Genomic DNA, 27,898 nt, shown 5'->3' with positions numbered 1-27,898 from the left:
GAAGAAGAGGGAAAAAATGAAGTACATAAAAATTTTGGGAAATTTCCAAATTTGGAAAAAATTAGAAACCTACACATTCAAGAAACTCATGGAATTTCAAGCAGAATAAACCAAAAAAATTACTCTCCAAAACATAATCAAGCTATGGAAGCAAAATATTTTGAAAGCAGAGAAAAGTAAATGACTTATTACTTATAGGACATTTTGACTAAACTTCATAACACAAATGATGGGAGCCAGAAGAAAATAATAATATTTTTCAGTGTTTATAAAAATCTGTGGCCGGGCATCTATAATCTCAGTGGCTTGGGAGACCGAAGCAAGAGAATCGCAAGTTCAAAGCCAGTCTCAGGAACTTAGCAAGACTCTGTCTCAAAAAAAATTTTTAAAGGACTGGGGATGTGGCTCAGATTAAGTATGACCCCCTTGAGTTCAATCCCTGATGCCAAATATATAAATATATATATTCTGTGAACCCAGAAGTCTAAGCACACACCCACCAGTTCAATCCCTGGTGCCAAAATATAAATAAATAAATAAATAATCTGTGAACCCATAAGTCTATATCTAGCAAAAAATATTTCATAGGAACAGAGATGAAATAGATACCAATTAAAGGAAAGCTTTAAAATAATTGCTTAAGGAAGAATATCAGACAAAAGGGAAATAGAAACAGATTCAAGTCCTTGATCCACTTTGAGCAGAGTTGTGTGCAGGATGAGAAAGAGGGGTTAAATTTCATTTTACTTCATATGAATTTCCAGTTTCCCCAGGCCCATTTGGTGAAGAGGCTATCTTTTCTCCAATGTATGTTTTTGGTGCCTCTGCTTAGTATAAGGTAACTATATTTTTGTGGGTTTGTTTCTGTGTCTTATATTATGTTTCATTTGGTCATCTTGCCTATTTTGGTGCCAGTGTTACTATAGCTCTATAGTATAATTTTAGGTCTGGTATTGTGATGTCTCCTGATTCACTTTTCTCACTAAGGACTGCTTTGGCTATTCTGAGCCTCTTATTTTTCCAAATGAATTTCATAAAAAATATCATTGGAATTTTGATAGGAATTGCATTGAGTCTGTATAGGACTTTTGGTAGTATGGTCATTTTGACAATATTCATTTTACCTATCCAAGAACAGAGGAGGTCTTTCCATCTTCTAAGATCTATTTTTAGTGTTCTGTAGTTTTCATTGTAGAGGTCCCGCTGGCCTTCAAGACACAGTTTGGCAGGAAGAAGTCTTTAGCCAAGCCTTCATGAATTAGCAAGTTGGGAGCTGAAGCCAACCGGGGACGGACCAGACCCACCCCTCCCTTCGGACACTCCCGCAAGGAGCCTGGGGCCTGCCATAGCAGAGAGGTGATGTCATCGGAGTTCAGCCGACGGAATTCCTTCCCAGCAGAATCCACTTTAGCAGGTGTGTGACTCCCTCCCCATCCAGATACAAGCAGCCAGGAAACTTCATGGACCTCACAGGGGTCATGTCTGTAGGGAAGTAGAGGGGATCCCCGACCCCCAAGCCCCCCACATCACCAGCGATGACTCCCAAGGTCTTAGCCACCAGTTTACCACAGCACTGGGGCTTAAATGGGACACATGATGGGGCTGCAAGTGTAACTAGATCTCTGGGGAACCGCTTCTGGTGAACAGCACCTGGCTGGCTGACAGGAGGAAGGGGGTTAAGGGCCGGAGAAGTGAAACGGCTCTGGACTGACAAGTCTGAGAGACTCCCAGGAGACACCTTACAGGGATTGCTATGGGCAGGTAGAGAGCAGAAGCTCCGCTCAGAGGGCACAGCTCCGCCTACTGGAAGAGAAGAAAATTGATCTCTAAGACTTCAATATTTTTTTTTCTTCTTCTCTCTCTGTCCCTTTCTCCCCTTTTCATTCTCTCTTTCTTTCCTTTTTCAAGTTTTATTGTTCTTTTCATTCTCCTCTAATCTATCTCTCTCTCCTTCTTTCTTTTTAAGAGCACCGTCATTCCCCTACCACCCAACTTTCATCCCAAGCATTACGTCTACCATTACGTGTAATTGTCTAAATGCAAATAGGTGAATGTCTCGAGGCTGTCTATAGGGCTCCTAAATACCTAGCTACTACCAACACCCTGATTCAATTGCCTGTTAGTAGCCACCTTCAATATAGCAATCTTCTAAAGTAGCCAAGACATACTAACCCTCGTACCATCATAGCACCTAACCTAAACATATAGTCCTAAGAACAAACAACAAATCACTATATGCATACAGAACCTGGAAGCCTTTTATGAATTGAATGAATCAGCTTTAAAGTACAATAAAGCCCAACGTTTCTAGGCATAATCTCCCACCACAAAGGAGAGACAACAGAGATATATAAAGCCAAAACAAATGTATAGGAGAAAGCAGTTACAAAGCAGTCAAACAGAGCTGGAAAGTAACGTGAACAACATGAAAAAACAAGGGAAAAAAGGACTACAAACAATGCAAGACAACTTAAATCTACAGAAACATGGACAGGGAAAGAAATCAAGGCATACCTAACTCAGATGGAACAGAATATTAGAGAAGACATGAGACAGCAAGTCCAAGCATTGAAAGTATATTTTGAAAAGGAACTAAACAAACAAATTCAAACTGCAAAGAACGAGCCTTACCAGGAGATAGAGATTTTAAAAAAAAAAAACAAACAGTAATCCTAGAAATGCAAGAAACCATAAACCAGATTAAAAACTCTAATGAGAATATTACAAATAGACTAGATCAAGTAGAAGTGAGAACATCAGATAATGAAGACAAAGTTTATCAACTTGAAAAGAATATAGTCAACACAGAAAAGGTATTTAAATGTCACGAGCAATCTATCCAAGAGATATGGGATCTCATTAAAAAAAAACAAATTTGAGAGTCATTGGGATAGAAGAAGGCAGAGAGTTTCAAACCAAAGGAATGGACAACTTATTAAATGAAATAATCCTAGAAAACTTCCCAGAGATGAAAGATGGAATGGATTGCCAAATCCTGGAAGCCTACAGGACCCCAAACATCCAAAACCTTAATAGACCAACTCCAAGACAAATAATTATGAAGATAGCTAACATACAGAACAAGGAGAGAATATTAAAAGCTACGAGAGAAAGGAGGCAGATTACATTCAGGGGTAAACCAATTAGGTTAACAACTGATTTTTCATCACAGACTTGAAAGCAAGAAGATCCTGGAACAACTTATTTCAAATGCTGAAAAATAATGGATTCCAACCAAGAATACTGTATCCAGCAAAATTAAGCTTCAGATTTGACAATGAAATTAAAATCTTTCACAATAAACAAAAGCTAAAAGAATTCGAAGCCAGAAAACTAGCACTGCAAAGCATTTTGAGCAAAATACTACAAGAAGAGGAATTGAAAAATAGTGCCCAAAACTAACAGTGGGAGGTATCTCAGTAAAGGGGGAGAAAAATAACCAAAGAGGAAAAACTAGCCAAATTAAAATAAATAAATAAACATGACTGGAAGTACAAACCATATTTCAATTGTAACCTTAGATGTTAATGGCTTAAATTCACCAATCAAGAGACATAGGCTAGTAACCTGGATTTAAAAAACAAATCCAACAATATGCTGCCTCCAGGAGACACATCTGATTGGAAAAGACATACACAGGCTGAAGGTGAAAGGTTGGGAAAAAATATACCACACACACCGTCCTCGTAAGCAAGCAGGGGTGGCCATCCTCATATCGAATGAAATTGACTTCAAGACTAAGTTAATCAAAAGGGATAAGGAAGGACATTATATACTGTTAAAAGGAACCATTCACCAACAAGACATAACAATTATCAATATTTATGCACCAAATAATGGTGCTGCGACGTTCATAAAACAAACTCTCCTCAAGTTCAAGAATCAAATAGACCACAACACAATAATTATGGATGACTTCAACACACCTCTCTCACCATTGGACAGATCCTCCAAACAAAAGTTGAATAAAGAAACTATAGAACTCAATATCACAATCAATAACCTAGACTTAACTGACATATATAGAATATATCAACCATCATCAAGTGGATATACTTTTTTCTCAGCAGCACATGGATCCTTCTCAAAAATAGACCATATATTATGCCATAAGGCAACCCTCAATAAATATAAAGGGGTAGAGATAATACCATGCATTTTATCTGATCATAATGGAATGATACTGGAAATCAATGATAAAAGAAGGAAGGAAAAAATCCTACATCACATGGAAAATGAACAATATGTTACTGAATGATCAATGGGTTACAGAAGACATAAAGGAGGAAATCAAAAAAATTCTTAGAGACAAATGAAAATACAGAAACAATATATCAGAATCTATGGGACACAATGAAAGTAGTTTTAAGAGGGAAATTCATCGCCTGGAGGTCATTCCTCAAAAAGGAAAAACCAACAAATAAATGAGCTCACACTTCATCTCAAAGCCCTAGAAAAGAAAGAGCAAAACAACAGCAAATGTAGCAGAAGGCAAGAAATAATTTAAGTTTTGAAAGAAAACAGTTGCCAGCCATGGTTACTATATCCAGCAAACCTATCATTCAGAATGAAACAAATAAAAATTTGCACAATAAGGATAAGCTAAAAGAATTCATGACCACTGAACCTGCACTATATAAAATGCTTGAGGAAATACACAAAGAACAAACCTCAGAATTCTCAAATTGATGAAGCTCTTCAGAAGAGCAATTAAGCAAATGGAAATTAAGAAGGAATTAATGAAACAAACCATATGATTGAAATAATAAACATCTCTTCTAACTCTGAATGTAAATGATGTCAACTTACTGATTAGAAGAATTTATTTTTAAACCAAATCCAACCATATGCTGTTTGCAAGAAACTTGTAGGCAAAGATACCCACACATCAAAAGTAAAGGATGGAAAAAGTTATTTCATGCAAATAGAGTCTGAAAACAAGCAGGAGTGGCTATTCTCATGTCTGACAGAGCAGATTTCAAACAAAATTAATCAGAAGAGACAAGGAAGGCTGTACATGCTGTTTAAAGGAACAATCCAACAAATGACAGTGCACTTAATTATATAAACAAACTCCTTAACATTGAGTGCCAGATAGATCAATTCCTCCTCTCTCAGATCATCCAGACATAAAATCAATAAAGATTTTTTTAACCTAAATGATACTAAAATCAAATAGACCTAAGAAACATTAATAAATATTTCACCCAACAAAAGCTGAATACAGTTTCTTCTCAGGAGCTTATGGAACTTTTTCCAAAACCATATTTTAGTACACAAATCTTAGCAAATACAGAAAAAAATCTATAGTATCTCTATATTATCCCATCTTGTGAGATCATATGTATTGAAATATAATCCACATAAACACATGGAGATTGAACAATACTCTTTTAAATGAGAAATCCTAGAATCAAGAAAAATGATAAAACATACCAAAATTTCTGGGACATTATGAAGTTGGTACTAAGAGGAAAGTTTATAGGATTAAATGCCCACTAAAAAAAAAGAAAAATCCCTAATAATCCAACCACAGCCCTATAAATGCAGAAATAAAATAATTCCAAAACCAGTGGAAGACACTAAATAAGATTAAAATTGAAATTAAATAATTATAAAACAGTACAAAGGATCAATACAACAAAAGAGTTGGTTATTTGAAAAGATGAACAAGATTGATAAACCCCTAGCCAAACTAACCAAAAGAATGAGAAGCAAAATTAGAGGTAAAAAGGGAGATATCAATATAGGCATTTCTGAAAACCAGGTGATCATTAGGAACTATATAAAAACTTTAATAAATTGGAAAATCTACAAGATATTGACAAATTTCTAGACATATGACCTCCCCAAATTAAACCAAGAGAATATAGAAAACCTTAATCAGACCAATATGAATCAATGAGACTGAAGCAGTAATAAAAAAGTCTTCCAACAAAGGCAGGCACAGGATCAGATGGGTTCATCTGAGTTCTTCCAGATGTTCAAAGAAGAACCAACACCAATCTTCCTCAAATTATAAAATAGGAATGGAACCACTCCCAAACTCAGTGATGCCAGCATCACCCAACACCAGAAAAAGACACATCAAGGAAAGAAAACTAGAGACCAATATCCATGATAAATACCGACATAAAAATTCCTAATAGTAACAAACCATATTCAAAAATAGAAGATTGTACACCATGATCAAATTGGATTCATCCCAGGGATTCAAGTTTGGTTCAGTATATGTAAATCAATGAATATACTTCTTCACATAAATATCATCTAGAACAAAAATCAAATTATCTCAACAGATGCAGAAAAATCCTTTGACAAAATTCAGCACCATTCATATGTGGGATGAAAGAAACTTAACTAAATAGCATCATGGTGAACAGATTAAATATGGAAAACATCCTCCAAAATTAGGAAAAACACAAGGATTACATTCTCATCACTCTTATTCAATATAGTTCTTTAAATGCTAGCCAGAGTTATTAGATGAGAGAGGGAAATTAGAGGGCTACAAATAGGAAAATATAAAGTTAAATTATCTCTGAAGACAATGTGATCCTACACTTAGAAACCCAGTTCTGAGACTGGGCACAGTAGCAAATACAAGTTCTCATTAAATCTATATCTCCCTTAAATAAATGACATATGCATGGGGAAATTCCATCCAATTTTATACAACTAATACTCCTAAGTAGACAACTGACAAAACAGTGAAATATTCATTAAAAACCTTAATCTAGACAGTAATTCACAATCCTAGCTACGTGTTAGAATCAATTGGACAGATTTTTAAATACTAGTAGCCAAGTGAAGCCCCCAGAAATTCTTACTTTTCTCTAGGAAAAAACCCAAGCACCTATATTTTTCAGAAAGGTCCTCAGATGATTCTGGTAAAGGTTAAGGTCAAGAACCACTGATATAAATTATTATGGTAAGCTGGAAGTCTTGTCATGCTACTTTTACATCAGCAACTCACTTGCTCAGAATCCTATTATCTTTGTATTTTTTCATCCTTAACAGCAATTAGAGCTGTGTTTCTCCATGAGTATAGATTAACATTTGAGTGCTATTGAAATGGGATTATTGAATTCAACCATGAAGGGGATATTCACATCAGATGCTAATGGAAAATAAGTTCCTGCTCTGTCTTCTCCTTGTCCTAGGTCTCTTTCCCCCTACAAGTGGAAAAGCGTCTATTTATGGATTTGAGATTACAAAAGATATGTTTCATATTCGAAGGAGTCTGGGTTTCTGTCCACAAAATGATCTTTTGTTTGATTATTTAACAGTATTTGAACACCTTTACTTTTTTGCCCAGGTAAGCCAAAGAGAAAGTTTTCTCTTTTTGAATGCCTTTAGTGTTCATTTTGGAAAGAGCCGTTTTTCAGGACAAAGTAAGATAGTCAAGGAGGGAATTCTCCAACTTTGTTCTGTGTAAATGGCCCTAGTGTAAAATCTTTCTGAAATGGAGATGGTTATTAGGTTACTAGAATCCCATTATAAATTCTCTTTTTGTCTGTAGCTGAAAGCATTGCCTCCAGATATTTGTACAAAGGAAATTAATGATATTTTAGATGTTTTTAAAATAGAAGATAAAAAACATTCATTTCCTAAGACACTGAGTGGAGGGTTGAAACGGAAGCTTATATCAGTATCGCACTTGTAGGGAATTCTAAGGTACTTATTTAAGGGGCCTACTTGAATTTACGTTGTATTCTAGTCAGGAAGGGGAAAAAAACAGTAATTAACTAATTATAAATCTAAAAGAACACATAAGCTTCTGAAAGATAAATTCCATCCTAATCATCTTTTTTACCATACCTCTGATCGGGAGTCTGAAAACTAGGAACTGGGGGAAAAATCCAACTGATGCCTATTTTTGTAAATAATGCTTTTTTAGGACACAGCCATCCCATTCTTTCTATGGCCACTTTGATATGTAGAATAGTTGCACTGTCCATCTAGCGTTTTACAGAAAAAGTGCTGACTCTTGCTCTAAATCAGTGACTCTCAAAGTATAGTCCCCAAAGCCAGCAGCAGTGTTGCTTGGAAAATTATTAGAAATGTACATACTCAGTCCCTGCCAAGAGCTATAGAATCAGATTCTGTGAGGGTGGAGCCTTGTAGTCTTGGTTCATATTCCACCTTCTTGTCAATGAATCTTTATTTTATTTATGTATATACATTGCTGAAAATGGAACCCAGTGCCTCATACATGTTAGGTAAGTGCTTTACCTCTGCACTATTACCCCAGCCCCCAGTAGTCTGGTTTTAACATCTCTTCAAGTGATTATACACACTGTAGTTTATTAAGAGCCATTGTTTTAGATTAGCTTGACTCACTAAATGTAGTTTGGCAAGTAATGTTGCAAAACCAGAAGGAAAAAATAATAGAATAAAACCTAAGGTTGCCCCAAGAATAGGAAGCTTTTCCACAAATGAAACAGTGTCAGTAATACTGTATTTGGATCTATAGGTGGTGATGTTAGATGAGCCAACCACTGGAATGGATCTGGTCTCAAGGAGAGCCACCTGGGATCTCCTTCAGCAGAAAAAAAAATGGCCGTACCATCCTGATTACCACTCATTATATGGATGAAGCAGATCTTCTGGGTGACCGGGTTGCCATCATGGCCAAAGGGGACTTGCAGTGCTGTGGCTCTTCATTGTTCCTCAAGCAAAAATATGGTTTTTTTCAAATCTTCATTATTCTATTAATTTATGACCTTTCTATTATTTCTACTACCAGACTTATTTTCCTTCAGCACTGCATTAACATAAAATTCTGTTTATAGTATTACTCAGTTTCCTATTGTATCAAGCTTAAATTCTATTGTTGTTTTTTCCTCTTTTGGGGTGTCTAATCTAACCTTCACTTAGCCAATCTTATTTCCTATTACTTCTCAGTATTAATCGGCTCAGGTCATTCCTACTATTCATTTGGTTTTCCCCTTCACCTAGAATATATTACTCTCCCATATGGTTGGATGGATGAATGATTTTTTAAAAGAAAGAAAAATAGATAATTGCACTAGAAGGACAACTTGAGTTCACACATCCCTAGCACCACATGATCTGTTCCTTCATTAATATAATTTAAATATCCTTATTACAATCAGAAACAGGGACTGGGAAAATAAGAATATGCCATCATGAGTTTTATTTCATTATGACTTCTTATCAACCATCTTTGTACCATCTAGAGGGTATTAGAATATCACATTTCCAAAATTCACCATTTGGTGTACTCCTAATGGAAACTTGATAAATTTCAGCTGTCTATAATGTTAAGCATAGCCTTATCAAGTTAAAAACAACTGGAAAAGCACAGGGGTAAAAATGATATAAGTAGTTGGAAAAAAAGGAAAATGAGAGAACTAAGGATTTATAAAGAGAAAGCAGGTGTTCAACTGCAATAAAAATCTAAAGGAAAGTTAAGAGCTAGTAAGAAAAGAAGGGTGAATTATTGATGACTTATTAGTGTATATCTCTCATAGAATTGTAGGGAAAATGAGAAGCAAGGTCACAGAGACTTTCTCTTATGAACTTTTTATCACCTGTACATGTAAATTCTGAATCAAAATCACTATTAATCCCTAAGACAGTAGCAGAATAAATAAATAACATTTAATCAGTACCAAAGAAGAGTTGTCTTTGTAGGTATTCCACAAATCCAGACTCTCATATCTCTAATATTAAAGGGGAACTTCTTGTGGCAGACGAGGGTAGGAGGGCTGTCTCATTTCCTCCTATTCTTCACATTTCCTATTCCTTGATGAAGGAACAATAAATAAGGCTCTTTGCACAACATTTAGAAAAGTACTATTATGACAAAAACATATGTGGCAGGCATTCATTTCTTCTTTTCTGCAAAATTTGTCTTTAACCCAAACATAAAAATTTAAGTCACAACAAACAAGAAAAGCTAGAAATGCAAAACTGATACTTTTCTTCTTAATTATTTCTCGCAGGTGCAGGATACCACATGGTCATAGTGAAAGAACCATATTGTAAAGCTGGAGAAATTGCCTGTCTTATATATCATTATGTACCAAGTGCCATTTTGGAGAACAATATTGGAGCTGAATTATCATTTATTTTACCTAAAGAGTACGTAAATAGGTATGCAGCCAAGAAAACCTAGAGCTGTTCCATTATTTTCATTTTAAATTTTTATTTTAAAAGCATATAGAAAGGAGGGGGGATAGTAGAGGATAGGAAAGGCAGCAGAATACAACAGACACTAGTATGGCAATATGTAAATCAATGGAAGTGTAACTGATGTGATTCTGCAATCTGTATACGGGGTAAAAATGGGAGTTCATAACCCACTTGAATCAAAGTGTGAAAAATGATATATCAAGAACTATGTAATGTTTTGAACAACCAACAATAAAAAAAGCATATAGAAAATGATGCATTTAAAAAATCACATTCCAGCAGCTGGTTTCTCAGATTGCCTGGTTAATAAATTCTCTAGTCCTTCACCTGCCTTTCTAACCCTTATTTACTGACCTATAGCTATTAGAACCAGAGTTTTAAAATATCTTCTTAAACTATCAAAAACCTAACATGATAGCTTTTGGTGAATGAGAGGAGGCAGATAAAAGGTGGAGACTAACTTTTAGCAGTTAACAACAGTGGTAAGGATCAGGAGACAAAATCAGAAGTCTGTTTTTATTAGAGAGACCCTGAGGATCTACACCTAACCTTTCCTCTCTAGTCTACGATTTAAAAATTGTCTATATGACTTCATTCCTTGGTTCAGACTGGTAATGTCCTAGGTCCCTTGTAGAAGGAAAGGAAAACTCTCACTGGAAGAAGATAACATCATCCTCATTTCAACTTCTAAAAGTAATTTTTAAAATAAGATGACTGGAAAATAACCAAAGATAATGAAAAGCACAACAGGAACCAGACTTAGAAATAACAGACATACCCATATATGTCCCTTAAGTCCATTTGATGAAGTACATACTGTAAAATAAATATGCATATTCAGTTTTTTTTTTAGCAAGGAATTAAAACAGTAAAAAGTAACATTAGGCCAAGCATGGTGACACACACCTGTAATCCCAGCAGCTTGTTCAAAGCCAGCCTCAGCAACTTAGGCCCTAAGCAACTCAATGAGACCTGTCTCTACATAAAATAGGCTGGGGATGTGGCTCAGTGGTCAAATGCCCTGAGTTCAATCCCTGGTACAAAAACAAAACAAAACAAAAAAAATAACATTTTAATATTAGGACTGGAAAATAACATATATGATAAAACTGAAAAATATAATAAACAAATTTAAAAATTCAGTGGATGAGTTAGTATAAATATAACTGAATAAAAATATAGTAAACTAGCACTAACCTTACATTTATTTAAAAAATAGAAATGTGGAATAGAAAAAAAATAGAGAACTAATAGAGAAAATGGAATGTCATGTATTGAGGGAAAAAGGGTTATGATCAGGAGGAAGAATGTGGAAAGTTTGATGTAACTTAGCAATATTGTTTCTTTACCAGCTTAGGAGTTACAAAGATGTTCATTTCATAATTCATTAAGCTGCAATTTATGTGCACATGAGCTTTTCTCTCGTTTCCTATACTTAACAATAGATAGTAAATGGATGGTTGATACAAAGTTTGAGCTCTTCTGGTTCTATAATTTTTAAGCAATCACTTATGTTTAGAGTTACTTTTACTAGATTCCAGTGACTTCATCAGTTGTACTGGTAACAGTTATAATCTATTGTTACCAAAGTGTGAGGCAATACCTAAGAAAACTCCTGCATTAACTATTCTAACACTAGGATCACATGTCTTAGAATATTGTAGAAAGAACGCTTTTTTCAATAGAAAACTATGAAAGTACTAGAAATAAAGCTTAAATTTCAGCTCTACCAAATACTAATATAAATTTAAAGTTCATTTAACCTGAGTTTTAGTTTCTGATTTTGTAAAACGGAGATAATAAACCCTGCCTTACAAAATTTTTATTATCAAACCATATTTTGGTGGTTCTGAAAATACTATAACAATATAAGATATTTTCCCTGCTTCCAGCTTGGGGTTGTAGCTCAGTGGTAGAGCGCTTCCCTAGCACATGTGAAGCAAATGGGTTCAATCCCTAGCACCACATAGAAATAAATAAAGGCATTGTGTCCATCTACAACTAAAAATATTTTTAAAAAATATATTTTCTCTGCTTCTGTTGTATCCTAAGACCAGTCATTTAACACTTAACAAGCAAAGGCTAGTGTGTAGCTCAGTGGTATAACATTTACTTGGTATACTCAAGGTCCTAGGTTCAGTCTCCAGTACTACAAAAAAAGTGAAAAGACTTATGGAGCTTTCAAAAAACTATTATTTCACTACTACAGAAAAGATTTGGCTCTTTTCCTTCCTACCTTTGTATAGTTATTGTTTTCCAGAGCAAACCAATGAATGTTTTTCAATAATGTAGTGAAAGTATTTTAGCAACAAGGAAATATTGGAAATTAACCTAAAATATTCCCCTTATTTACTCTTCCTAGGTTTGAAACTTTGTTCGCTGAGCTGGAAAATCATGGAGTAAAGCTGGGCATTGCCAGTTTTGGTGCTTCTATCACAACCATGGAAGAAGTCTTCCTTAAGTGAGTAGTGATAATCACAACAAAAAATAATCCTCTGCCAAATGTCATGGGAACTTTGGAAATAAATTTTTTCTGACCAGAAAAAGAAAAACATTTTATGTATACTAAGGCCTGAAAATGTAAAAAAACAGTCTATTAGGTTGCTGTGAATGGAATGATCTATATATGTCCCTTAAGTCCATTTGATCTAAAGAGTAGTTCAAGTGCACACAGAACATTCTCCAAAACCTAACAAATTCAAGAAGATTGGAATAACATTAAATAATTTCCCAGACCTCAGTGATCTGAAGCTGGAAATAAAAAATAGGAGGGAAGTTTAAAACATTCATAAATATGTGGAAATTAAATATTCTCCTGAACAACTATTAGAACAAAGGGGAATATAGCTTCCCTCTTAGACTTCAAGCTTCTGTTTGCTGTTTGTTTCCTTAGATATATTTTCACTGTGTGCCTATTGTGGCAGTAGATAAGCTAACGTTTAAAGTTAATAAAGGGGAGTGTTTTGGACTGCTTGGTTTCAATGGAGCTGGGAAAAGCAGCACCCTCAAAATGTTGACTGGAGATGAGACCATCACCTCTGGGGAGGCCATAATTGGTGGCAGAAATATCAATACAAAGATGACAGGAGTAAGTGCTATGAATTTATGAGAATTTTAAAATGATATGTTGCCCTTCTTTTCACCTAGGGTTTAGAAGAGTTTTCCCTAATATCTTAATGTATCTGTTGTATATAACAAATTACTTTATTTCCCTCATGTCTAGAATGGTACTAAATATGTACTGTCCTTGAGAGAATTTACTTTAATACTCCCAGTGAAAATGCTATATGGAAGACTCGTGATAAAAGAAAAAACTTTTTTCCCCAAGAATATTATAAACTTTCATAAAGAAAAGAACTGCATCTGTTTTAGTCACTGTGCAGCCACAGGACCTAGGACAACACAGGCATAGAACATGACATTTATCAGAAAAGAGGGAAGCGGTTTCTACAAGCTGCTAAGTTGGACAGAGCAATGAAACCCTCCACATCTGCCAATAAACTTTACAACCAAGATAGTATTGAGATTTATAACATCAATCAAAATGCTATATGCTGATGCCTTTTATAACCTTTTACCTGGAGAAATACTGTAGCTTAAAGCTTCACTCTCCCAAGATGATCTTTTCCTTATCCCTAGGCCATTCAACATTGTTTCAGTTCCAAAGCTAGAGGTTTAATTATCTCTCATGAGTTAGAACAGACAATTCCAAGTTTAATATAGCAGCTCAGAAATATCAACATTGTTCAAGTTTCTATCTAGCTTTTGCTTTATCATCCTGGCTTTTTTTTTCTTCCCCTCATGTCCACATGTTAAAGAGTCACCACATCTCCATGAAAATATCCCATGTGAGAAGAAAAGAGGGCCTTCCCAAATTTTATCAAGAAAAGTTATCTTTTCTAGTAGACCTGTGTTCCTCACTTATAACTCATCACATATGCACATGGAGATTATCACACACTTAACACAGCATTACTAAGACTTAACTTAGTATAAGACTTAACTCTGGAACATTTTAAAATGTTTTATCACAAACTTCAGAAGGAAATTTATTTTTCAAATTCAACTTCGTGGGGGAAAGCTTTACTTTAATATTAGTGATGCTTCTGAGACATTTATTATATCCTGTTATACTTTCAGAGATCATTTCTGTAGTTCAGCATATTTTGAAGTATTTATTATGTTTCTGGCATTATGGTGGCTGCTGGAATTACAGAACTAAAAACAACATGGTCCTTGCACTCAGTGAGCTTACAGCTTTATGAAAGAAACAGATGAAGAAGCTATTTTAATATAAGGTGGCATGTGTTATGACAAAGTAGGTATGCTATGCTGCAGAGCAGAGAGATAACAGATACCTCATCTGTTATGAATAGGAATAGGGAAACCCCTTTGATGAAAGCTTGGACTAAGTTTCAGGAATTAAGCATGAGTCATTAAGAAAAAGGGGATGGAGGGGAGGAACCAGGCATCCTTGGCAAAAATAAAAACATGAGAAGGGCAAAAGACAAGCAAATTTGGCATATTCAAATAAATATAGGTCATTAGAGCCCAAGGTTAAATTCAGAGCGACAATGGTTCCAAATAATGAGTGATCTGAGGGGGGCTTAAATTAAGATGATATAAAGATTGTTGGAGTTGAGGGGCTGGGGCTCAGTGGTAGCACACTTGCCTGGCATTTGTGAGGCACTGAGTTCAATTCTCAGTACCACATATAAACAAATAAAATAAAGGTGTATCGACAACTAAAAATGTATTTTTAAAAAGATTGTTAGAGTTGAAATCAATGAACTTGGGGGGGCTAGGGTAAGGAAGGGTTTGATGTACAGACTCCACCAACTCATTTAAACCATATAAGCTTAAATATAGACCAAGATGGAAGATTCAGAAAACAGGGAGACTGAGGTATTTTGTCAAATATGAAGTTAACACGTGACAGTGATGGGGATAATTAGAGTATGAATTAATTAAAATTAACTTCAAAAAGGATGCTTTTTCTATTATTGTGTTTTAGCTTTACAAGAAATTAGAAAAGCAATAATGGAAATCCTGAAGTATAAAGTCCTCTAAAGTGGTATAGTCCTTCCTCTATTCTTACTGTCTCCATCCATATGGGTAGTTGACAAAATTTTTATTTCTCACAATTGTGGAAGTTAGGGAGTCCAAAATTAAAGCACTTTTAGGCCTGGCAGTTTGTTAAAGGCCCACTTTATGTTTCATTGTGGCACTACTCACTCTTGGAAGAGGCAAACAAGCTCCCTTATAAGGGCACTAATCCCATTGATAAGGGCTTTTCCTTTTGCGAGGTAATTCATAATCACAATCACCTTCCAAAAGACACTACCTTTGCCTTGGTGTGGGGGTTAGTGTTTCAACACATAATTTGGTGGGGCACAAACATTTAGCAGTTCGTAATACATATATAGCTCCTGACTTAAAAGGGTGTGAAAGCAACAGACATTCAAAAGAAACCATAGTTCGAATTTTGGTCTTTTTCCCTGGGCTAGTGATGAATAATATAATACTCTTAGATAATCACAAGATCACAAAGGTAAACAACCAGTACTCTACAGTGTACTATTTTACTAGCCCAATGATATCTTTGTAGGTTGAGTGTATTATGTGCATTTTTGACTTAGATATTTTCAACTTGGGATGGGTTTGTCCAGATATAACCTCATCGTTAATCAAAGAGGATCTGCATTTTTAAATCAATTTATTGCACATAAAAATATTTTTGTCTTCTCTTAAAAAATAAGAAGATCTGATAATAATACTGGATCTGACTTCCTGAATGAAACAATTGGCTAGCACTGAGTAGTAGCTCCCTCCCTTAAATGGGTCCCTTAACTGTTGTTGTAGCAAGCTCTGCCACTCATTTAATTCCTGGCCACTGCTTTCCTATACTTTACCTGCATATGTTATGCAAGCTGGTTAGGCTTTTGAGTTTTGCTGCCTAGTTCAAGCTCCATGAGAAAGTTGGATACTATCAGAAACATAGGACACTTAATAATTTTCTTTTGTTTTTTGCAGTGCTGGGTCTCGTAGACAACACTGAGCTACATTCCCATCCCTGGTAGAACACTTCCATTTTGAATAGCTATATTCCAAAAATTTTGGGCTTTTGTTTCTTTGGGGGGTTTTGTTTTGTTTGGTTGGTTTTTGCTTTTTTTTTTCTTTTGCAGTACTGGGACAGAATCAACCAAGTCTCCATGGTACTGTGTAACTCCCCTCCTCCCCATCCCTCAATCAAGATATGGGCCACACCTATGGGAGGTTAGGAAAATAGCCTTGCCAGACTCACGGGTCCATAAGACACTACTTCTTTTGCAGTACTGGGGCAGCAAGCCCCAGCATGCTAGGCAAGCACTTGACCACTGAGCTTCATCCTCAGCCCTACAAAGCTTTTTTTTGTTTGTCTTCTCTGACTTGCAGCCATAAACAGTCCATCATAGTGTGAAAACCCTTGGTGTGACAACCCTTCAGATGTCTAAAGGTGTGTTTCATGTCTCCCAAATTTTCTCTTCCATCGAACTTACTGCTTATACCTGTCTTATGGAGGTACTTTGACATAACTACCTCAATTTATTATCTTACTACTTTCTGATGTATGTGTATAAGAAAAACAGACATCCTCTTCCAAGTAAGATTATAAGTACTTCACATAGCATTTAGTCCATGTTGTGTGCTCAATGAATACTTTTATCTGGAAGTTGAAATGAACTTCAGTTGAATATTGGGGATTTACCATAGAATCCTCCACTGCCAGGCAGCAGTCATACATGATCCACAGTGGGGAATGGGGGGAAGAAGAAGTAGGGAGAAAATCTTTCTAAAATGAAAAGGGACCCCATCTTAATCCTTTGTTATAAAAAATTTTAAAAAATGGATAGAATTTTCTTTCAGTATTAAACTGCTGCTTTGGATCCATTACTTCCTTATGTTCTTCTATTTCAGATTTGTCAGTGAATCAGCTACTGCCCCCCATATAACCCCTTGCTGGAACACTTAACAGGGTATGAGATGCTGGCCTTGCATGCCTATTTGAGAGGAGTTCCCAAGCAATATATTCCTGCTTATGTTAAAAACATACTAAGAGCACTTCTCCTGGATGCCTTTGCAGATGAACTCATCAAAAACTACAGGTAAGAGTATGCCTTATCTGCATGGATTTTCCCTCACCCATTCTAATTGGGAGAGCTTACTTTAGACCAGGAGAGTTTCCTCAGCAAAAGAGGCTTTTGTTATTCATTCAAATATCATTTAGTCATTTACCAAAAATAGAAACAAATGAGTTTACTTCTGTGTGAGTTAAGTATGTGTGTATATACATTATAGCTAATTAATTTTAAATGTGTGTATATATGTGAGTGTGTATGCATGTGCCCACTAGGGATAAGTGTAGGGCACATTCATAGTATCTGTTACATGCTTCTCAGCAATTTGAATACTACATAGAAGTTACTGCAACTTACAACCTCCTTTCCTCCTTCCTTTTCTCTTTAAATCCTTCCTGATGGAGTGGTGGCACCAAGCATAAGCTAAGTATAGGTATTGCCCTGCTGGGAAGGCCTGACATCATCTTCCTCAATAAGCCATCTTCTGGCATGGATCCTGTGGCCCGACGCTTCTTCTGGGACACAGTCTTATGGACCCGTGAGTCCAGCAAGGGTATTGTCCTAATCTCCCATAGGTGTGGCCCATATCTTGATTGAGGGATGGAGAGGAGGGGAGTACCATGGAGACTTGGTTGATTCTAAGAACATAGGACAGTAATGACTTTGCCAGGGTCTTTTGATACCTCAGAGAATTTACAGTAAATGACTCTTTCCAGAGGAAACATTTGAGGATCCTTGGATGAGATCTTTGCAATAGTATGTCCAAAAGTAGGGAAGTAGAAATAGGTTGAGACTGACTATACTATAGATTTAAGCTTCTGACACTTGGTTCTTGTTTTTATTTTATCTATACAGAATATATCTGATCCCTTATTTACTTTCTTTTTGAATACCAATAATACTAGAACATAGTCCTTTAGAATCTTAGTCTTTACCCTGCCATGGTGGGCCTCTCCAGCCCTATCTTTTTCTGGCTCCTTGTATGGAAGAATGTGAGGCCCTGTGTTTGAGACTGGCCATTATGGTAAATGGGAAGTTCAAGTGCCTAGGCAGTCCACAGTATTTCAAGAACAAGTATGGAAGTGGATACACTCTACTAGCCAAAACCAAGAGAGATAAGCAGACAGAAATGCAAGAGCTCAAGACATTCATCAAAACAACCTTTCCAGGTACTGGAGCTCAGGCACAACCTTCCTAATCAAGCTTCTGTTGAGACACAGAGTTCCCAAGCTTTCCACCCCAATGATGTAGAAATAAGACCCTCAGCAACCCCTCTGTCATTAAGTAATTACAGTGCTTTCTTCTCTTTGTGACTCCATAACCACAAAATAATTATTAATGTACTAACTGTTGATTTCAGTTTTTAATATCTCCCTGTGCCAGTCACAGTGGAACACACCTGTAATCCCCGACTCAGGAGGCTGAGGCAGGAGGATCTGAAGTTCAAAGGTAGCCTGGGCAATTTAGCAAGATCCTGTCTCAAAATAAAAGGGCTGTGGATGTAGCTCAGTGGTAAAGCACCCCTGGGTTCATTCTGCAATACCAAAAAAAAATTCTCCCTGCTACCTTAACCAAGGTACACCAAGGAATGTTAACTAGAACAACAGACCTCTTCATTTTCCATTTAAAATTTGGCACAGAGCCATACATAAAACTCACAATGTCTAGAGACTTTAAAATTTCCTGCCTACCTAAATGATAGACCATGCTTAGTCATAACCAACCAATATATCCCTACAAATGTATCCTCTCTCTTTGGGATTTGACCAGAGTGGTTTGCAGTTTCAGATTTGCTCTGGGCCTTCCCTGTCACCTTTGGTTGCTAAAGCTCTTTTCATATCAAGCAGTGGAAGACATCTGAGAGCCCCTGTGGGAAGGGAGGAGCCCCTGCCTAAGTCTGGCACTCAAGTACTGTTGCCTCTTGGCCGACAAAACTATGCTCTCCTTTGTAAGAGAGAACAGAATAAAACAGCTCCATCTAGTTCCTGATGAACTTCCAGAAAATATGTATCCATATGTCATGAATGTCACCTGAGTTTAGGAAAAGTATTACCTCCCCAATTACTGAAACTGTCTCCAAGATGTCTCCCTGGATTTACTTTTGCCCTGTTCTCAGTCTATTCTTTATGCTCAAATCATAGTGTAGAGATAGAAAAGGGTCATGCCATAAAGATCTTTTATAAGGATATTAAGGAGTTTAGGCTTTATGCCAAGAGTGATGGGAAGCTCTTCCTCTTCCCTGCCCCCATCCTCCTCGCTCACACACACAACCAACTCCTACTTAATCATTCTTAAGATCTCAGTTTGAATATTGTTGTTTTCCTACAGAAGCCTTCTTTCTCTTACCAGTGCTATACCCCTACTTCCATCTGTCATGTACTTTCATAGCATTTTTTAATACTCATTGAACTTGGAATTGTATGGTTTACTTCTGTCTCCTGTAGTTCATCATATCATCATGCCTAGCACAGGCCCTGGCACATAGTAGGTATTCAATAAATTTTTGCTGAAAGCAAGAATGTGACATGATCAGATTGCATTCAGAAAGATCAGTTTGACTTCAGAGTTCAGACTAGTGATATGCTTTTCCCATACTTGCCTTAGAACTTTTCATACTTAATGTAATTTCTAGTCTAATTGACAATCTTTCTCACATATAAACTCCATTAAGGCAGGAACCATCTCCTTGCCTACCTTCATAGAAATAAAATTGGATCCTAGCCCATTATAAAACTTCCTATGTGTTTATACCCTTATTTCTTGGGCCTTGATCAATCAAATTTGGTCACAAAGATGAGGAAAAGAATTCAGATGTCTGGCTCATGTTTGACTTCCCCATGATAAAGTTCAGATGTTTCAAAATTACCAAAAATCCTATGTTCTTCTAAAAAATTTTTGATGTAATTGTCAATATCTTAGTGCCTCAACTTCCTCCTTGCTGAGAGTATTATTTTCCCCACAAGTAAACTAAAAGGGCTGTTGTTTAGCCTAGCCTAGGATGTTGTATGAAGGGACAGACCCACTGGGCAGTTCAGAGTTGGCCAAGCTGATAAGCTTTAATCTGTAGCTTTCCCACTATTTGCTTAAGCTTCTTACTTAAGCTTCTTCCATCTGTCTGTCATGCTTCCTCCTTCCAATCCTACACTCAGTCTTTGTTTCCCTCTATCTACAGTATCGTACTGAAAACAATTTGTCCCACGAGGACACTTTCTAGTTCAGTTCTGCTATGAGCATAGATTTGCCAAGCTAAATGGCCATGCACTTCACTGTCATACCTATCTAAGACATAATAAGTATGGAGTATACTATATATTCCCAGTTATTTTTTCCTACAGAAATAAAATGGGGTAGAATTGCAATGTTTAATATTTTAAAGTTGTTTTATCCTTAAGCTACTTGGATATAAGACAGGGTAGACATGGTTTAGGTACAGGACCATGTGACATAGATAAAAGTGGTATAGAAATTTGGAAGAGAAATGGGGGCTAATGCATCATAGAGGGCTTCACTGAGGTAGTGGGACTTTACTTGGGCATTTAGAATGGGATAATTTCTAGGTGACTAGTTTTAGTTTCATTAACATTATCTTGACAGGCTACTATTTGCCAGACACTGCTAGGTTCTAAGGCTATAAAGGTAAATAAGACAGGACCCCTGACTTCATGATGTTTACAGCCTAATGATTAAGGCATATCCATAAACAGAAAAAATTACAATATTAATTCATAATAGTTAATATTTTCTTAATAATCTCAATAGCACAATTACATTTCATTCTCTGAATTCTAAATTTTAATCGCATTTTGAAATGCTTCTCAACAATCTTTCATTGTTCTCTTTCACAGTAAAACCATTTCTCTTTGACTCTTAAAATCTTCTGGGGGATAAGGAGAATTCTTCTGTGCTTTCACCCTTCACAACTGGTCAGAAACCTTTTTAGAATGACTTTCTCCTGCCTTCAGTCATTTTACTCTCCATCCTTATGCTCCAAAAAAAGTCTCTTTTGTCATTACATGGCCTTAATTTGTTTTGCTCTTGGTACACACAGCCACCACCACTAGCATTGCCCTACACAGAAAATAGAGGCCTCTTTATGTTGTTCTAGTTTTTCATTCTTTGAGGATACCATGTGATAAAATCCAAATTTGAATCAAATGGTAAAGATTGGGTTCTCTCTCAAGCTGCCTCTCTGAAAAGGATCAAGTGTCTTTGCTTTAGTATTTTAAAAATACAGTTAATCTCGGGATACAATTGTAGCCTTAAAAAACACTGAAATTATCATCCCTTTGAGTCAAAACTATGAGCTGTGTGCATGTTTTCAATGATATTTTTTTCTTCTAAACTGCAAGGAACCCAGTGATGTTTAAAAGTCACTTTTGACATGTAATGTGTATGATAAAAAATGTATTAGAAATGGAATTATGCTATTTTCATTGTGGTAAAAAAATACATGACATAAAACTTACTATCTTAACCATTTCTAAGTGTACAGTTCTGTAGTATTAAGTATATTCATATTGTGAGACCAATCTCCAAAACTTCAGAAACCTTCCACCCCTCAAACAACTGCCTAGCACCTGGAAACCACTGTTTTACTGTTTCTGAGATTTTGGCTGCTCCAGATACTTCATGTGGAATCATACAGTTACTTGTCTTTTTGCAGCTGGCTTATTTCACTTAACATGATTTTCCTCGGGTTCATCCATATTGTATTATGTCTCAGGTTGAATTATATTCCATCATATGTATATACGTGTTTATTTATCCATTCTTTTGTCTATTGTGTGTCTGTACCATTGCTGTGAACATAGGTATGCAAATATTTCATCAAGATCCTACTTTCAATTCTTTTGGCTACATACGCAGTAGCAGAATTGCTGAAATGTGATAATACTGAATTTAATTTTTTGAGGCACCTTCATACCATTTTCCGTAGCAGCTATACCATTTTTCATTCCCACCAAGAGTCCACAAGGGTAGAACCCAGGGGTTCTTACTAGAATGTTAACTATTTTTCACATAAAACAGAGAAAGATTTCTCCTTCAAATATTATAAGACCAAAAAATTAATTTTAGAGGAAAAAAAAGAGTCAAGAATGAAGTGACAGAGGACCTTGTACCTTGATAAAGTTTTTCTCTTGCCACCTATATACATTTTTTCCTTCCACTCATTTATTTATTTTAATTGCTGTTGACAGACATAAAGATGGAATTCACTGTGGTATATTTATACATGCACATAGTGTAATTTTGTCAACTTCATTCTGCATTTCCTCCCCTTTCCCATCCCTCCTCTTTTTCCCTCTGCCGTTATGATGTCTGACCTCCTGTTTTTTCCCCTTACTTTCTCTAAGTTTCTATATATGAGAGTAAATATTCAACCCTTGATTTTCTGAGTCTAGCTTATTTCACTTAGCATGTTGTTCTCCATTTACCAACAAATGCCATAATTTAATTCTTTATGGCTGAATAAAATCTCCTACACATTTTTATGAATCACAGAAAATAGGGATGTATTTAGCAAAGTCAAATGTAATTAAAAAGATAAATCTGCAAGCAATATTAATATGTTGTTGATTTTTTTAAATTAGGAGCTTTCAACCTATTTCTTCTTTTGGTTATAACTTTGCTTTGGTTTCAAAAATACACATGCCAGGAAATGGCCTTCATTCTAACCCTATCCCTCTCAAAAAGTGTCTCTTTCCCTTTCTCAGACAGCTCCCTAACACATGAGCACGAAGGGATGGTCCATTACCACATACCCAGCAAGACTTTACCTGGGGAAAGGTGAGTGTGGTACCAGGCCTTCCTAAAGCCATAAGGAGGTATTTGACCTTAGGTTTGGTAGAAAATTTGAAACATTCAGATTCAGGCACCTGAGAGATTTCAGTCAACCCTAATTCCATTTGGAATGCCTTCTAGATCTGGAATCAGTTCTTCCCTTCTGTAGATACTTTGTAAAGCCAGTATGTTTTTTTTTCCCAATGCTCACCACAGCAATTTTATAATATATGTTTTAGCCTTAAATTATCTCAGACTGTTAGGAGTTGTTTGTAATTCAAGGACGTAAATAGATGAGTTCTGTGTCAGCAGGTGTGAGGTTTATAAAATCACACTATCCTGGGAAATTGCCATCAACAGAGGATTAGATGGGCAGGACTCTTCCTCTCTAACTGGGATTTATTGGCTTCATAAGGAGTCTCCAGGTTCATGTCAGGAGAGAGTAAACATAGCTACCTTCTTCTCACTAACAGTATTTTCCCCCATTCATCCCTGTGAGGGGCTTTGATAACAGTGATTTCTTCTGCTGCCCCGAAGGTATTTGGTATCTTGGAGTCAATCAAAGATGAATATGGATTAGAAGATTATTCCATTAGTCAGATCACACTGGAGCTAAGTATTCCTGAGGTTTGCCCAAACAAAGATGAAAAAATAAAAACAAAATTATAGAAATAATTGAAGAGTGGTTCCAACCACCATCTCACACCTCTTCACCAGTCTTCAGTCTATAACTGATACATGCTGAAAATATTTCTAGAGATAAGTGTGTATATATTTATACACACACACACACACACACACACACACACACACATATACACTTTGAATATTCCCTTGGGAATAAAATAAATACTTTTAAAAGAAGTTTCCTAATGAGTTTATCTTCTACTTTGAGGACTAAAACAAGGACCACTGTGTGCAAAATGCCCTTCCAACATATGGGAGACAGAAAAGGAGAAACAGGTGTTCCAAACTCAGATCTTTCAGCAACATCTCTCTCATCTTCATCACAGAGCCAGATCAGATGATGACAGGAAGATTAAAAAAAAAAAAAAGACTGAATTTTGAGGGACAATTGCACCATCATGTGGGACATTTCTGGCCATACAGAGCAAGGTTTTCTGTCCTTTAAAATAGCAGGTGATGGACCCAGGTTAACTATGATACAGATGATACATGCAGATCATATGTTCAGAAACATTACAGTGGTGTCTATTCACGTGTACCTAGGGAACTTGGTGACATGCAGATGCCCTGGCCTTACTTCAAACCCAATGAACAAGAATCTAGAGGATGGCAGGCATGGTGGCACACACATATGATCCCAGGTGCTCAGAGGCTGAGGCAGGGAGTCTCAGATTCAAGGCTGGCCTGGGCAACATAGAGTTTCCTAAACTTCCAGGGCCAAGACCTCCTTATCAAAATAGCTTTTGTTATTTGAGTCTTAAAATAATTTGTAAGAAGACAGACAAGCCTAATTTGCTTGCAGAATTTTAAATTTTATTGATATTATGAGGTTTAACTGCACATTGTAAGAACTAGAACATGGACATCTCCTAGACTAGCTCCAAATGCTCATTCTCAATAAGGTGTCAATCCTAAAATCGCTTCCTTCATATCTCTGCAGTATTATGACACACGTGATCTTATGTATTCTGTATTCCTTCATATCTGACATCAAGCAAAGAAGTGCATATCAAACTCACTAGAACCAAAAGAAAGGTGAAAATAGTTTTTAAGACAAAAGAAATGTGTTTTTCTGCTCATAGGAAATGTACAGATCCAAGAGAAAATGGGGAAATAATCATTTACTAAAGGAGCTTTGGCAGACTTTGACCACTTAACTGAGGTGTCAAAAATATGGTTTATGCCATCTTAAACATTTAGGAGTCTAAGAGGAATCATGATTAACGCCTTTGACTCTAAGCTGACAAGACAATGTTGTTCCCAAATATAAACTCAAACCATTTTCCTGTGGTTTATTTTGCCTCCACTCTCACCTCATTATTTTTTTGAGAGAGAGAGAGAGAGAGAGAATTTTAATATTTATTTTTTAGTTTTCGGCGGACACAACATCTTTGTATGTGGTGGTGAGGATCGAACCCGGGCTGCACACATGCCAGGCTAGCGCGCTACCGCTTGAACCACATCCCCAGCCCACCTCATTTCTTTTTACATTCTTGGTTCCACAAACATGCACGAACAAGGATTCACACATTCACACCCATATGCGTGTGCGCCTGCACATACACACACACACACACACACACATGCACACACACAGAGGTAGGTGTTGGGCTCATTGGGTCATATTGGATTTCACAATAATAGAATTAGCAGAACTTTCCAGCAATGCATTGATCTGGCCTTCCATGTATGTATGTATGGTTTCTTCTTGACTGTTTCCTCTCAGGACTTTCAGTAATCTCCTATGCAGAAACAATTTCAAGAACTCTTATTTGCTTCTTCAGTAAAATGCTAGAGCTGCAGAGACCTCCACATGAGCAAGTCATGAAATTGAGTAGAGCACAACAATGATGTTGAAGTGGCATATCTGTCAACAAGATGGCACTCTATGTATAGTTGAAAGTTTAATAGGAAATTTTGCAATGTTCCAAAACACTGTATAGACAGGATTTTGATTTATGTAGCTGAAATCATGAATTATTATGTTTCAAATTCTACATTTTGAACAGAATGCTCCTCCTTTCAGATATTTGGGTCACAATTTACATTCTGGTATGTGGATGGTGGTGTAACTCAAGAATGAGACACAATCTAAACAGGTGTATGTGAATGCACACACACACATGTACATGAACACATAGGGATCTGTGTGTCCCTCCTGCCTGACTTGAACTGCTGGATGATGAAGTTCTAATAATTGGACTCTCAGGGATATACCTAATTTGGGAGCAGTGGTAACAGAGCTTTGCATGCTATTAATGAATTTGAAATTTATCCTAAAAAACATGGGTAAGTCATTGAAGAATTTTAAGCAGACAGGTGACGTGATCAGAACAATGTTTCCCAAATTTCACTCACTGGTATAAATACATCCATGATTTATGTTATATACCTCCATATCTTATACCAAAAGTTAATTAAACTTTCTTAAACCAACTTTCATTTTTTTACAAATGCATTTAAAGAAGGCTATCCATCTCTAGGATTGCTTGCCATAATCAAACATGTAACCGTTTGGGCTGGGGTTGTGGCTCAGTGGTAGAGCACTTGCCTAGCACATGTGAGGCACTGGGTTCGATCCTCAGCACCACATAAAATAAAGTTTTTTTTAAAAAAAATGTTTTCTATTTATAGTCATTAATGATTTGCAAGTAACATTTATTTTGATTCTTAACCCAATTTAAAATTTATTTCTGATAATTAGATATTTTCATTAGTAAAAGTACAAAAAAGCCCATGTAACCATTAAAACGAAACAATATTCATTCATATGCCAATTTAAAATCTCATGCACCACACCTGGTGAACCTCTATGGTATGGATTGGGTCAGGGTTGTCCGCTGACGGCACAAAAATTGAGTTGGCTTCAGGTTCTATAGTGCATCTTACAAGCTTGTTAGAATTAAAGACAGTAGCAGGCTTGGAGCAAAAAAGGCACAAGCCAAAGGTGATACGTTTACCTATGCCTTGTAATATTTCCACCACCAGACCTTCTGAAAGTAAAGTGCATAGATCTGAGAAACTGGATACTTGGCACTTTTAACAAACTCCCAAAGGTATTGATGCTGAGAGTTCGTTTACCAACGTGGCGAGCAGGGTACTAGACCAGTGCCCTGGGAGCAGAAACCACGCCTTCTTCCTTTAGCGCAGGGCCCAGCATAAGGCACCTCCTTAGTTAATATCCACAGAATGTAGTGAACTCTCTGCCCAGTTGATCACATGACTGCATTTTCAACATGCGAGTTTCCGCTGAGTCGTCTCTCGCAATCCTATTACTCAAAACACGTGAAAACTATAGCCGTTTTGCTTAATTTTCGTTGTAACCCCAATAGGATGCAATTTCCATGAGAGCAGGGACCTTCAAGATGATCCCCTCAGGTGGTGGACCCAGCTAAGAGTCTCTCTGGCCTGTTCTGGAAGATACAGCAGCACATACGTCACGTAAGGTCTCTGCTCTCATTTGGAGCTAATGATCTAGCAAGGACTTCACCAAGCAGCAGACAACTGCGGGGCTTCGGTGCACAGCGTAAAAGCGAGGTGTGCTGGTTCCAAAAGCTATCAACTGCAGGGAGCCGGAAGTCCACAACTCCTGGCTTGAGCCCAGAAAACGCCTGCGCAGTGCCAGGAAAGGCGTATCATTGGACAATCAGGGTCGGAAGAGTCCACGGTGGCGGGGGAGTTGTGATGGACTTTCGTAGAGGGAATTAGAAAAGAATTAAAGAGTGAATATGTGGGCCGGTAATATAAACCCAAAGGAGGTAATCTTAAACTACCTTTTGTATGTTTACTTATGAAAATGTGCGCCCTTGTGCCTTGTGTCTTAGATAAGTCGGATTGATCCAACTTCCAGAGCAGTAGAGCGCGGTCGGGATAGAGAGAACCCTTATGAAGGGGGCGTGGGAAGAGCGTTCGCGGGGGAAGCTGGGAAATTCCCGTCCTCCGCCACCATCTTGCCCGCCTTTAACCCGCAGTGACTGTGGGTCAGCGGACTCTTGAGCCATGAAGCTACTGAGCACAGCCGGGTCCTTCTCGGTGAGCACAGCGGGAGAGTTTTGGGGAGGGTCTTTGGGCAGTGTGTCAGCACTCTGGTACGGGCCGGAGGTTCGTGATGTGGGGTCCCAGGCCTTGGGCTTCGATCTGCCCTTCAGCTG

General features: G+C 36.9%; 2 protein-coding genes across 2 annotated transcripts in view; both read left to right on the top strand.

Annotated features, from left to right (window-relative positions):
* Positions 1-1,187: 1,187 nt before the first annotated feature.
* On the top strand, positions 1,188-27,650 carry LOC101976897 (phospholipid-transporting ATPase ABCA3-like). The gene is made up of 7 exons (XM_040278098.2): positions 1,188-1,414; positions 7,164-7,318; positions 8,477-8,688; positions 9,972-10,122; positions 12,524-12,622; positions 17,119-17,306; positions 17,684-27,650. The coding sequence occupies exons 3-6, from the start codon at positions 8,490-8,492 to the stop codon at positions 17,171-17,173; spliced, it is 504 nt and encodes a 167-aa protein (XP_040134032.1). The 5' UTR covers positions 1,188-1,414; positions 7,164-7,318; positions 8,477-8,489; the 3' UTR covers positions 17,174-17,306; positions 17,684-27,650.
* Positions 27,621-27,898, top strand: part of Uqcrc2 (ubiquinol-cytochrome c reductase core protein 2) — a 20,879-nt gene continuing 20,601 nt past the window's right edge. The window contains exon 1 of the mRNA XM_005323733.4: positions 27,621-27,779. Coding sequence (XP_005323790.2) covers positions 27,747-27,779 — 33 coding nt within the window. The 5' untranslated portion in view covers positions 27,621-27,746. The remainder of the gene's footprint in view (positions 27,780-27,898) is intronic.

Source organism: Ictidomys tridecemlineatus, chromosome 10, assembly GCF_052094955.1.
Source record: "Ictidomys tridecemlineatus isolate mIctTri1 chromosome 10, mIctTri1.hap1, whole genome shotgun sequence".
In the NCBI taxonomy this organism is placed as follows: Eukaryota; Metazoa; Chordata; class Mammalia; order Rodentia; family Sciuridae; genus Ictidomys; species Ictidomys tridecemlineatus.
The sequence above is the reverse complement of the archived record's forward strand: the minus strand, read 5'-3'. Positions and strand labels throughout refer to the sequence as shown.

Coding starts and splice junctions, on each gene's coding strand:
- LOC101976897 (XM_040278098.2), top strand. CDS start 8,490: ATGAGCCAACCACTGGAATGGATCTGGTCTCAAGGAGAGCCACCTGGG. Junction 8,689..9,971: donor GTTCCTCAAGCAAAAATATG/GTTTTTTTCAAA, acceptor TATTTCTCGCAG/GTGCAGGATACCACATGGTC. Junction 12,623..17,118: donor ATGGAAGAAGTCTTCCTTAA/GTGAGTAGTGAT, acceptor CTTCTATTTCAG/ATTTGTCAGTGAATCAGCTA.